The following is a 13002-nucleotide window of genomic DNA, read 5'->3' on the forward strand; positions in this document are numbered from 1 at the left end:
AGTTCAGAGAAAGTTTATTCGGCTGTTTTATGAGGAAAGGTTAAGCAGTTTGAACCTATACTCAAGGGAATTTAGAAGAATTGAACCACAAGATTCTGAGGGGACTTGACAAGGTGGATACTGAAAGGATAGAATCCCTACAGTGCAGAAGGAGGCCATTCGACCCATCGAGTCTGCACTGAATACAATCCCACCCAGGCCCTATCCCCGTAACCCCACATATTTACCCCATTAATCCCTCTAACCTATGCATCCTGGGACACTAAGGGGCAATTTAGCAAAGCCAATACACCTAACCAGTATGTTTTTTGGACGGTAGGAGGAAACCAGAGCACCCGGAGAAAACCCATGCAGACATGGGGAGAATGTGCAGTCTCAACACAGACAGTGACGCAAGTTAGGAATTGAACTCAGGTCCCTGGGGCTGTGAGGCAGCACTGCTAACCACTGTGCCATCCTAAAGGGGGAAACTAGAACTAGTGGCAGAGTTTCAAAATAAGGAATGTCATTTAAGTTTCCCATTTAAGATGAAAATGAAAAGGAATTTCTTCTCTCAGCGGGTGGGTATTTTTTAGAATTCTCTTCCCCAACGAGCAGTGAAGGCTGGGTCATTGAATATATTTGTGGCAGAGTTAGACAGACATTTGATTGAAGACAGAGTCAGGGGTTGTGAGTGGCAGGCAGGAAAACAGAGTGAAAGCCACAATCCGCTCTGTCATATGATCTTATTGAATGCTGGAACTGGCTTGAGGGGCTGGGTGGCCTAATCCTGCTCCTATTTCTAATGTTGTTATCGATCACTCTAGAATAGCAAATAATTTCCAGGTAAATGTACTGAAAGGACCCTTCTCTGGTTTGTACGCTGGTTTTGTTTTCACAGTTTATTTGTTCCCACTCTCTCCCACCCATATGACAGAGGGACAGCCTGTTCTGAAAGCTTGTGGCGTTTGCTACAAATAAACCTGTTGGACTTTAAGCTGGTGTTGTGAGACGTCTTTCTGTTTTTACCCCAGTCCAACGCTGGCACTCCACATCAAGATCAAGGTGGACAGGGAAAGATGGCGAGCAGGCAATTTTAATCTGACTTGAAGATTGCGCAACTCATAGGGTGCGAGGAAATGCTGGTTTCACACCCCAGACAATATTGGTATCCGGTGACTTTAATGGACAGGAAAAGTGGGAGGGGTGCTGCATCCTATCCCGTCAGCTCCAGGAGGTGCAGGAAGTAACTGGAGATTGACTCCCTGGTCTCTGCAAACACATATGGCTAAACTGGCAAACCAATGTGCCAGTGAACGCAGACACTTCCATCACCCACAGCTGATGGTGCCAAAGCACAGTAACAGGGACATTTCACTGAAAGACAGGAGGTTTTACTCAACATCAGGGTAGCACGGTGGCACAGTGGTTAGCACTGCTGCCTCACAGCACCAGGGACTTGGATTTGATTCCTGCCTCGGATCACTGTCTGTGCAAAGTCTGCGTGTTCTCCCCGTGTCTGCATGGATTTCCTCCCAGTCCGAGAAACGTGCTGGTTAGGGTGCATTGGCCATGCTAAACTCTCCCTCAGTGTACCCAAACAGGTGCCGGAGTGTGGCAACTGAGGGATTTTCACATTAACACTGCAGTGAAGTTGCTGTAAGGCTACTTGTGACACTAATAAACAAACTTTAAACTGAAGTAGTCCCTAACTCCTCCTAGGGCATCAGGAGCTGCGGAACTGTGTTATGGTGCAAAGACAGTTCTCGGGTGAATTGTAATTTTTTAAAAGTTCATTTACAGGATTTAGACACCACTGGCTAGTTGTCCTTGAGAAGGTATTGGTGAGCTGACTTTTTGAATCACTGCAGTCCCTGAGGCCTATGTACACCCTCAGTGTCATTGGGGAGGGAGGGAGTTCCAGGATTTTGAGCCAACGATAGTGAAGGAGCAGCAATATTGTTACAAATCAGACAGTAATGGTTGTTGATTTGGGAGGCGCTGACAAATAAAGAGTACTCAGCACAGCGCAAGCTCAACTGTGGCCCCAGCCCGGCATTAATAACCAGATGTGGTGCTACCACTCTGTTCAAACCACTATCCAGCGATAGATATATCCACACAATGCATGAAAACTGGAATCAATGATGCGCATGTGCGTTCAGACAGATCAGAAATTATTCCAAGTTATCACGATTCTCAGGACTAACCTGTCTGTGAACTTCTATTTCCTTCTTCATCACTGTATTATGAAACATTAGCTCTTGCAATCCTGGAGGGATGAAACGGAATTGCTCCTGCCAGTATAAAATAACAACCATTAAAAAAAAAGTCACTGCTCAATAGTGCTGTAAACCTGCACTCTCGCTGAAGTTGGGAGGATATGTTGTTGGGGAGACTAAGAGGCTGAAAGTTTAATCCCCTCATAGCAGTTTGAGAATTTAAATGGTTAACAAGGAAATTAAAAGCTGATATCAAAGAAAATAAGACCATAAGACATTGGAGCAGAATTAGGCCACTCAGCCCTTTGAGTCTGCTTCACCATTCAATCATGGTTGATATTTTCTCATCCCCATTCCCCTGCCTTTCTCCCATTACCCCGATCCCCTTATTAATCAAGAACCCATCTTTCTCTGTCTTAAAGACACTCAATGATCTGGCGTCCACAGTCTTCTGCGGCAAAAAGTTCCACAGATTCACCACTCTCTGGCTGAAGGAATTCCTCCTCATCCCCGTTTTAAAGAATCGTCCCTTCAGCCTGAAGTTGTGTCCTCTGGTTCTAGTTTTTTCTACTATTGGAAACATCCTCTCCACATCCACATGACAACAAAGCCATGGGATTGTTGTAAAAATCTAACTGGCTCACTAAAAAAAGTTTGTTTATTAGTGCTAACCACTGTGCCACCGTGCTGCCCACTAACATACCATTAGAGAAAAAAACCCTGCTGATCTATGATTCATCTGATTAAAATGGATTTCCAGCCCTGCACCAATACGGTTAATTCTTAACTGCCCAATAAAAGCAAAATACTGTGGATGCTGGAATCTGAAACCAAAAGAGAAAATGCTGGAAAATCTCAGTAAGTCTGGCAGTAACTGCAAGGAGAGAAAAGAGCTGACGTTTTGAGTCCAGATGACCCTTTGTCAAAGCTAAAAGGCAGAGAAAGTGGGAGATGTTTACACTGCAGGGTGAGGGAATTAAAGATGAGTCACAGCCACAAAAAGAGGAAAGGCTGCCAATGGCAGTCCATGGAGAGAATAGAAGGTGTGAATAGCCAAATGGCAGAGAAGCTGAAATCAGAGTGAATTGCGACAGATGAAGATGTGGGGTTGGCGGGGTGGAGAGATGACTGGGAGAGAGGTAAAAGTAAGGAAAAAGGGAGAAAAAGGAAGCAAAGGGGGAGAAAATAGGGGGAAGTGGAGGGGGGAAGAAAAATAAAGAAAGACAATAAAGAAATAAAAAAGGTAGAGAAACTTAACTGTTGTAGTTCAGTAAGCCACTTGGTGTCAAAGTTGTTTGTTAATGCTCCTGTGGAGCCTCTTGGGTGCTTTACTAAGTTTAAGATATATAAATGCAGATTATCAGTTAAACTACAAAATATTTTCAGGGCACCTAGGAACGAGCAACAAATGCAAACCAGTCACTGCACCTACAACCCAGCACTGAATAAGAAAAATATATTGGCAGCGTTGCACTACAACACTTGTTTTGCTTTAGAGTTCTGATTATGATCCAACTGCGTGCGATCATGATTGAGAAGTTCTTGCCAAATTGCTCACAATTATTTCCTGTTCTTTACAAATACTGACTGTGTGATAAGTCCCAGTGGAGATGTTCTACAGGCAAGCTGCTCTGCACACAAATTACTTTCTTAAAGATGGATTTTTAAATATGGCATCACAGTTATATCAAAGAATTTTAAAATAAGGAATCTTTTCCACATTTAAGTTTCTAAGAGTCCATCATTTTGGGATACAGTATATAAGTAATTTGAGACATGACTAGTGAGTGTAGCTGACTGCCTGTCCGTTACAGAGCTGATGGAATTAAAATTGGGCTGATTTCATAAAGGGCAAGTTCTACTTTGTAGAAGACAGTTCAGCGGTGAAGACAGAGACTGTCTCCATTGTGTAGATCCTAACTCTTTGCTACAGCAATGGGAAACTATCTCACTGCACTACTGTCTCCTTGGAGCCCTTCCACCTTCCTCTGCTCCAAATATCGGGACCATGGCAGTGGAAGTTTAAAAAAAACAAAATGAAGAAAACATCAGCCTTCAAAGCCTCCTCAGCAAATTTGGTGATGCGGTATTTAATGAAGTGTTGGTGACACCTGGTGGTAGATGATCAATACTGGACACTTTCAAAATGAACCTACCAATAAAAAAAGTAAATGAAAAAAAGTAAAATCCCCGAGTTGCCACACTCTGGTACCCGTTCAGTAAAAAGTCTGACAACACCAGGTTTTAGTCCAAACGATTTATTTGATAATAGACTCACAAGCTTTCGGGGTTAGTCCCTTCGTCAGGTCATGACTACTATCGACACCCGTTCAGGTCAGCACACCTAACCAGCACATTTTTCAGACTGTGGGAGGAAACCAGAGCACTCAGAGGAAACCCGTGAGGACATGGGGTGAACATGCAAACTCTGCACAGACAGTGACCCAAGCCAGGAATCGAACCCAGGTCCCTGGCACTGAGAGGCAGCAGCGCTAACCACCGTGCCACCACACCACCCAGGAAGCACAATTAAAGCACCATTACTCTATAACTGTTGAAAATATAGTAAAGGAGGCCATTTGGTCCAACACCGCCCTGGCAGCTCTTCAAAAATGTTATCCAATTAGTCCCACTCCCCTGCTCTTTCTCCATAACAAAATTTTCCTTTTCATATTATTTGTTAAATTCCACATGAAAATTACAACTGAATTTGATTCCCCTACACTCTTTCCCCCTATTCCCACATTCCAGATCATAATTTGCTGCATTGAAATAAATCTCATCTCGCATTGGTCTTTGCCTGTTAATTCTTCTTCTCTAGTTTCCCATATTCTTTATAATTGTCCTGGTTTCCACTAACTATCTGTCCAGCAAGGACCAAAATCTTTTTAAGTTTCAGCACTGACAACAACCAATTGCATTTATATAGTGCGCTGAACAGAGAACAATGACCAATAATGCTTTACAAGCAACAGGAATAGAACACAAAACGCTGAAGAGTCTTCGTTTCTTTTATTTACTCGTGGGATATGGGCATCGCTGGCTGGCCAGCATTTACTGTAAGAAGCCTCACAACACCAGGTTAAAGTCCAACAGGTTTATCTGGTAGCACAAGCCACCAGCTTTCACAGCACTGCTCCTTCAGTGTTGTGAGACTTCTTACTGTGTTTATCCAATCCAACACCAGCATCTCCACATCAGCGCATTTACTGCCCATTCCTTGTTGCCCTTGGAGGGCAGTTGAGAATCAACCAGATTGCCGTGGCTCCGGAGTTACATATAGGCCAGACTGGGTAAGGGCGGCAGATTTCCTTCCCTAAAGCACATTAGTGAAGCAGATGGGTTTTCCAACAATGGTTTTATGGTATTGGACTCGAAATGTTAACTCTGTTTCTCTCTCCACAGATGCTGCCAGAATGGCTGCTGAGTTTTCCCAGCATTTTCTCCTTCCACCTTCCCTCAGGATTCATGAATTTTTGGCTCAGAAAGTGAGAATGTTAAGCTGAAACCAAGTATTATACTGTAGATTCCTGCCCACATAAACTAATTTGTTTTCATCTGGTATTTGAGCAATTCCACCAATATTGAAGAAATAACCCACTTGAGCTCTGTTAATGCATTCTTAGAACTCTTCTGATAAAAAACAAATTATACTTCAGAAATTTACCAAACTTGTGGGTAAGGAAGAACTGACTCCTCAAATAGGTCATACAGCCTCTTGAGCTAGTGCCTAAACTCAGTTAGATCATGGCTGATTTGCACTTCAAATCCAATTGCCTGCCTTGGTTCTGTGACCTTATCTTTCAATCTCAGTTCTGAAGTGGTTGATTGGGAACACCCCCACCTGCAAGCTCCCCTCCGCGTTAATCACCACCCTGATTTGGGAATATATTGCCGCTCCTTCACTATCGCTCAGTCAAAATCCTGGAATTTCCTCCCTAATGGCATTGTGGGTAAACTCACAGCACGTGGGACTGCAGCGATTAAAGAAGGCAGCTCACCACCACCTTCTCAAGGACAACTACGGATGGGCAATAAATGCTGGCCGGCCAGCGACGCCCATGTCCCACAGATGAATAAAAAAAAACACTGAACTCCCCACCATCCCTACTTCTTCATCTTTTTTAAAGGATTGGGGAGGACAGGAAGGCATTCCATATTTCTTATCTGTCCTATCTGATGCAGTTACTTTTTACCTTGCTAGAGTTACTAACCTCTGCGATCTTCTGTAATATCTCTTGTTCTTTCTCCTTCAAAGCACTTTCCAATTTCTTCTTTTCTTCATGTGCAATCTGCTCCATGTCATCCAGCTCAGCCTGTTTGGTACCAAAGGAAGATTAAGTTATAACAATTACCCGTGAATAGCAGCTGCATTGCTTCTGGTGCTTCTCCTCCAAATCCGTGCTCAGGCAACACCATTATACACAAGAAGTGTGGAAGAGTAATAGAATGCTGAATCACTCCTCATCTCGCATTACAGCTCTGTGGTGAAGCTTGGGCTGTCACGGAGTTAGAGCTGCCATGTAGCAGACTCCTCACTTGTTTAATGATGGATGCTTGGCAGGGACACGAGCAGTTCTCCCCCTACCTGGTGCTCTTCCGAGAGTTTCCCAATTTCTCTCTGCAGCTCCGCAATTTTCAAAGAGTATACAGGAAAATCTTTGTCTCGGAAGTTCTTCAACACATTAAGTTCTGCCTGTGCATTTTGAATGCTAGTGTTAACTTCTTCCAGCTGACGATGTAACTCTTGGAATAAATAAAAAAATGACGACAGGTTGGTCTGGTATTCCATTTGTTAAAATAAAAGCAAAATACAGCTTTGCTGGAAAACCAAAATAGAGTTCTGCAAACAGTCAGCAGGACTGACAGCATCCCTGTACAGAGGAAAAACTTTTCAAATCTGATATAGCATTAGAGCTTGAAGAGTCAAAACGGACTCAAAATTTCAGACCTTTTATGGAGCAGAAGCCCACCATGTCTGCAGCAGCTCTTTGAATGAGCAATTTACTCTCCTCCCTTTCCCCCATTATCCTGCACATCACTCCAATTTAAAATACAGTCCAACATTACAGGCGTGCCATTACCGGTGTAAGTGTTTCTTGGCGGCAACCATTGGTCCTCACCACACCAAGCTGATTCGCAAGAAATACAATTCTGTCAATGACCTATCTGACTCCCTTGTTAGTGACCTCAACCCACATCCTGAATCCATTGGGTACTCCTGTGATTCAAGCCCTTTGGAGTTGAATTTAACTTCCACAGAATCAGGATCCTACTGTGCAGAAAGGGACTATCCAGCCCATCAAGCATCCCACCCAGGAACATCCCTATCTCCATAATCCTGAACGTTTACCATGGCTAATCCATCTAAAATACACGTCTTTGGACACTATGAGGAAATTTAGCATGACCAATCCACCCAACCTGCGCATTTTGGGACTGTGGGAGGAAACTGGAGCACCCGGAGAAAAGCCATGCAGACACAGGCAGACTGTCACACAGTCACCCAACGCCAGAATTGAACTTGGATGCCTGATGCTATGAGGAAGCAGTGCTAACCATTGTCCAACGTGCTAGCCGCTTCATAGTAACATTAAAATCAAAATTAATATAAACCTTTTTTGGACCAAATAGGTAAACATTTTATGATGAACATAGATTTTAAATGATATGCTACTACAAGACAGACCTTTGAAGGTCAATTCTATTTCATCATGCCACTGGGCTTAGCAGTTTCCCCAAGTAGCTGCCAAGAATTCAATTATGACTAAGAATCCAGTAGATCCTTACCGGTTGTCCAGAAGCTCTGGAGAGCAAGCAGAAGTGCAGCCCCGGCTGATTTCCGTTCTCTATCAAAGGGAAATGAAGCAGATTGCTCTGCACATGCTTACAAAAGGAATACATTCACAATTTACAAATGGTTCTTCACTGACCTGCAGATTTTTGCCCCACTACTTCCTCAGCATCTTTTAGGTCATTTTTTGCTGCTTCAAGCTCCTGTCGCTTCCAATCGTTTACACCAGAAATTCCTTTCTTACATACAAAATGAGGGAGCAAATTGAAGAGAGTAATATCAGAATTGAGACTACAGATTACAATTTATCCAACTCATTTCTGCTCCATTGTGTTCACAGTTTTTTGTTGTAAAAGATGCTGTTACAAACAAACCATCACTCTCATTCTGCAACATGCCGGAAAGGTGATGTGTCAAAGTTAATACTGGGGCTGACAGCACACTGTTCCGTTTGGTACCATCAAGTCAGCCGATTCTCCTGGCTTGGGAGTCTTGTGTGACAACCCTACCTTTACTCAGCTGCTGGGATCACAACTTTTCACAATATCTACTAATGATTTGGAGGAAGGAACTGAAGACACTGTTGCTAAGTTTGCAGATGATACAAAGACATGTAGAGGGACAGGTAGTATTGAGGAAGTTGGGGGGTGCTGCAGAAGGACTTGGACAGCTTAGGAGAGCGGGCAAAGAAGTGGCAGATGGAATACAATGTGAAAAGGTGTGAGGTTATACACTTTGGAAGGAGGAATGGAGACATAGACTATTTTCTAAATGGAAAAATAGTTAGGAAATCAGAAACACAAAAGGAACATGGGAGTTGTTCAAGATTCTCTTCGGGTTAACATGCAGGTTCAGTCAGCAGTTAGTAAGGCAATGTTAGCATTCATGCCAAGAGGGCTAGAATACAAGAGCAGGAGTGTACTCCTGAGGTTGTACAAGGCTCTGGTCAGTCTCCATTTGGAGAATTGTGAGCAGTTCTGGACTCCATATCTAAAGGAGGATGTGCTGGGCCTGGGAAAGGGTCCAGAGGAGGTTCACAAGAACGATTCCCGGAATGAACTCCCTGTAGTACGAGGAACGGTTGAGGACTCTGGGTCTGTACTCGTTGGAGTTTAGAAGGACGAGCTGGGGGGATCTTATTGAAACTTACAGGATGCTGCGAGGCCTGGATAGAGTGGATGTGGAGAAAACGTTTCCACTAGCAGGCAAAACTAGAACCAGAAGGCACAACCTCAGGCTAAGGGACGATCCTTCAAAACAGAAATGAGGACGAATTTCTTCAGCCAGGGAGTAAGTGAATTTTGGAACTCTTTGCCACAGAAGGCTGTGGAGGCCAGGTCATTGAGTGTCTTTAAAACAGAGATAGATAGGTTCTTGATTAATAAGTGTATCAGGGGTTATGGGGAAAAGGCAGGAGAATGGGGATGAGAAAAATATCAACTATGATTAAATGGCGGAGCAGACTCGATGGGCTGAGTGGCCTAATTCTGCTCCTACGTCTAATGGCTTTATGATCTTAACAGTTATTGGGATATTAATTTCACATCAATTTTGAACACCAGTTGCACAGGAATCCATCAGATTGATTAAAAGGGTTTGGTTCTCTTCTTTTCCCAGCTCTTTAAAATCACGTGCTGTGATTCTTTTAGTGCTCATTTTCCAGTCATATGTATGACCTACTTCTTTTGTCCCTATTCTTTTGCCAGTCTCTCACTGACCTCACAGACTCTCAACAACTACCTCCTAGTCTTTACCAATCTAATTCTTCAACAACTTGCAATAGCATGGTTAGGTTTGCCTGGCCTTCCACATTGCAATTTCTTGCTGTCGTTTCCAGAGTCAAAAAGGTACATACAGTCTAAAAGTGGATGGGAAAATCTATGACAGCTCCAGTGGAAGGAAGGTACAGGTCATAGCTGAGAAAAGCACTCAGGCGGATGTCATATGACACAGTCAGTCACATACCCTAAACTTGGTGTACTGAACCAGGAGGTTTCTGGATTCTTTCATTGCAACTTCATCCATCTCTTTCATTTCCTTTGCCAGTTTCATGTTCATTTCCAGGAGGTTCTTGCTGTATTCCTTGCACTCATCTATCTGCTTCTTCTTTGCTGTTATCAGATACTGTGAAGCAGCATGGTTAAAGTTTTATTTATTTATTAGAGACAAAGGCTTACATTAACACTGCACTGAAGTTACTGTGAAATTCCCCTAGTCACCACACTCCGGCACCTGTTCGGGTCAACGTACATCTTTGGAACTGTAGGTGGAAACCGGAGCACCTGGAGGAAACCCACACAGACACAGGGAGAATGTGCAAACTCCACACAGACAGTGACTCAAGGGGATTGAACCTGGGTCCCGAGCACTGTGAGGCAGAAGTGCTAATCGCTGTGCTACCCTTAAACATGAGACTTTCAAGCTACAACTGGATGTTCAAATGAAGAGTTGAAATCTAAAAGGTGACAAGCTGAGAGGGTGTAATGAACTTCTATAACCCAAGTGTCCACTCCTCCCTGCCACCCTGTTAATGGGCTGAACACAGATCTCCCCTTGCGAATTTCAAGGCATTTATAGTTGCAAAGCATTAGAAAAACTGTGTGCATTCTTTAACACTTGAAGGGCTTTTATTGCTTTTGCCTCTATCACATGTGATTGATCCAAGCTATGCTGCACAGTAAACCATGATCACTGATGCAAGCAGCTTGCCAATGCTTTCTCACAGCTGGATGCTTTTGAGGTGCACAGAAGCAGCCCAGATGTAACTCACCTTTCAAATTCCCCTTCTTTACTGTCTGGAAGTGCTTGCCTTGTTAGGGAACCTCCTTCAGCCTAGGTAAGGCAATGTGTCATGATGTCTACTGCTCCAGACAGAATGAAGCTGAGGTTATTTTTGTTGGAGCGGAGAAGACTGAGGGGCAACCTGATTGAGGTGTACAAGATCATAAGAGACATGGACAGAGTGAATAAGGAGCAGCTGTTCCCCTTAGTTGAAGGGTCAGTTACGAGGGGACATAGGTTCAAGGTGAGGGGCAGGAGGTTTAGGGAGAGATATGAGGAAAAATCTTTTTATCCACAGGGTGGTGATGGTCTGGAATGCACTGCCTGTAAGGGTAATAGAGGCAAGTTGCCTCACATCCTTTAAAAAGTACTTGGTATGTCATAACACTCAAGGTTATGGGCCAATTGCTGGTAAATGGGATTAGGTGGGAGGTCAGGCATTTCTCTCGTGTCGGTGCAGACTCAATGGGCCGAAGGGTCTCTTCTGCACTGTATGATTCAATGATGCAGTGATTTGCTCAGAATGGTTTTATGCAGATTTTAGAACACTGCTGGAGAGGAGAAGGAATAGCTTGCGTTCACATAACACCTTATTAAGGTTCCCAGAAACATGCAGACTCAATGAGTTTCCCAGGAACATTTCAAAAAGCTTTGAGAATTACTTTGTTGAGTGATTTATAATTTACGTGGAAGGAAATGATGATCTTGCAGAGTTTTAGGACTCCGAATACTGCAGTAGCAACTTCATCACAGACTGAACCACACGTTAAAATGCACAGGAAAGTAATTTAGGTGAATGCACTATTTGGTGCCCTAAAACTAGCACAAAAAGAGTATCCTAATGGTTGAATAGAGTGCGATATGGAAATGCCGCAACTGCAATGAGGGGATCAGGGCCTCTCCTGCTTTCCTTGCCTGGTGCTCAGCAAGAACGCACATCATTAGTCAATTTGTTCAGCTATCTTTGCCCGAACAGCAGTATTTGTCTTTTCTAAGGGAAATGGATGTGCTAATTGCTCAAAATTCTGGGAGTGAAATGATTCAACTTGTATGCATTGATCAGCAGCAGGTTTATATTTTGATACACTAAAATGTATTCTTCCAGACTGGGGAGTTAAAATTAGGATGCCTCTGCTTTCCTGGTTTACTTTACTGTATCAAACTGCAGGCAGTGGCTGTAGAAATCAGAGAATCCCTAAAGCGCAGAAGGCGGCTATTCAATTCATTGAGTCCGTACGAACAACAATCCACCGAGGCTTTATCCCCGTAACCCCACATATTTACCCCGCTAATCCCTCTAACCTATGCATCCCAGAACACTAAGGGCAAATTTAGCATGGCCAATGCACCTAAACTGCACATTTTTGGACTTTGGGAGAAAACTGGAGTCCCCGGAGGAAACCTACACAGATATGGTGAGAATGTGCAGACTCCACACAGACAGTGACCCAAGTCAGGAATTGAACCTGGGTCCTGGAGCTGTGAGGCAGCAATGCTAACCACTGTGCCACTATGTCACCCAGGGTAATGGCAAAGAAATAGGGCTTCCTACTTTAGAGAAACAGATGCTTGGGGCTTAGACAAGCAAATTCAACAATTGTCAAGGGGTCTTGTGACCTCCCTCTGTATGCGGGGCTAACACAATTCTGTAGCAACAAAATGTTTTCCTTTTAATTCAAGTCAAAAATAAACTTTATTAGTGCTACAAGTAGACTTACATTAACACTGCAATGAAGTCACTGTGAAAACCCAAAGATCTTTCTTGACAATACCAGCATGTCCCTCAAGACAGTGTCCAATGACTCTCTGTGGAATCAGTAGCACCAAATTTTAACCAGGAACAAATTGCTCCTAAATTGAACTTGGTGTTGTTAGGGGGAAGTTTAAATGGCAAAGAAATTTTGGCATTCATCTATGTATGTGAAAGTTACATGGTTAGAAAACCCTTCAGATGCTGACACCAGAAAGCCAAGGAAGAGATCTGCACGCTGCAAAAGATGAACAAATTTTCCTTTGCATTGAATGGATTTCTTGAGTATAGTTTGAGAAAAGCAGAAGAAAATCTTTTAAGATTTATTTCCAAGAAAGACAGCACCTCTCTCATATAGCCAATTTATGCATCTTGATGTGCATCAATCAGAAATATATCCCAAAAAGGCTCCCCCCTTTCACCAGGTTAAAATGTTATTCATCAAAGAATTCTTGTTCATGCAGCTTAATAAACTT

At 43.3% G+C, this 13002-nt stretch overlaps 1 protein-coding gene across 1 annotated transcript in view; it reads right to left on the reverse strand.

Moving 5' to 3' along the window:
• LOC145353806 (uncharacterized protein C20orf96-like) overlaps positions 1 to 13002 on the reverse strand; it is a 30257-nt gene that overhangs the window by 8949 nt on the left and 8306 nt on the right. The window contains exons 5-9 of the mRNA XM_080204631.1: positions 9961 to 10119; positions 8135 to 8234; positions 6790 to 6947; positions 6416 to 6517; positions 2190 to 2276 (exon numbers count right to left, since the gene is read on the reverse strand). Coding sequence (XP_080060757.1) covers positions 2190 to 2276; positions 6416 to 6517; positions 6790 to 6947; positions 8135 to 8234; positions 9961 to 10119 — 606 coding nt within the window. The remainder of the gene's footprint in view (positions 1 to 2189; positions 2277 to 6415; positions 6518 to 6789; positions 6948 to 8134; positions 8235 to 9960; positions 10120 to 13002) is intronic.

The sequence above is a fragment of the Carcharhinus amblyrhynchos genome, chromosome 16, assembly GCF_965287045.1.
Source record: "Carcharhinus amblyrhynchos chromosome 16, sCarAmb.v2.hapA, whole genome shotgun sequence".
In the NCBI taxonomy this organism is placed as follows: Eukaryota; Metazoa; Chordata; class Chondrichthyes; order Carcharhiniformes; family Carcharhinidae; genus Carcharhinus; species Carcharhinus amblyrhynchos.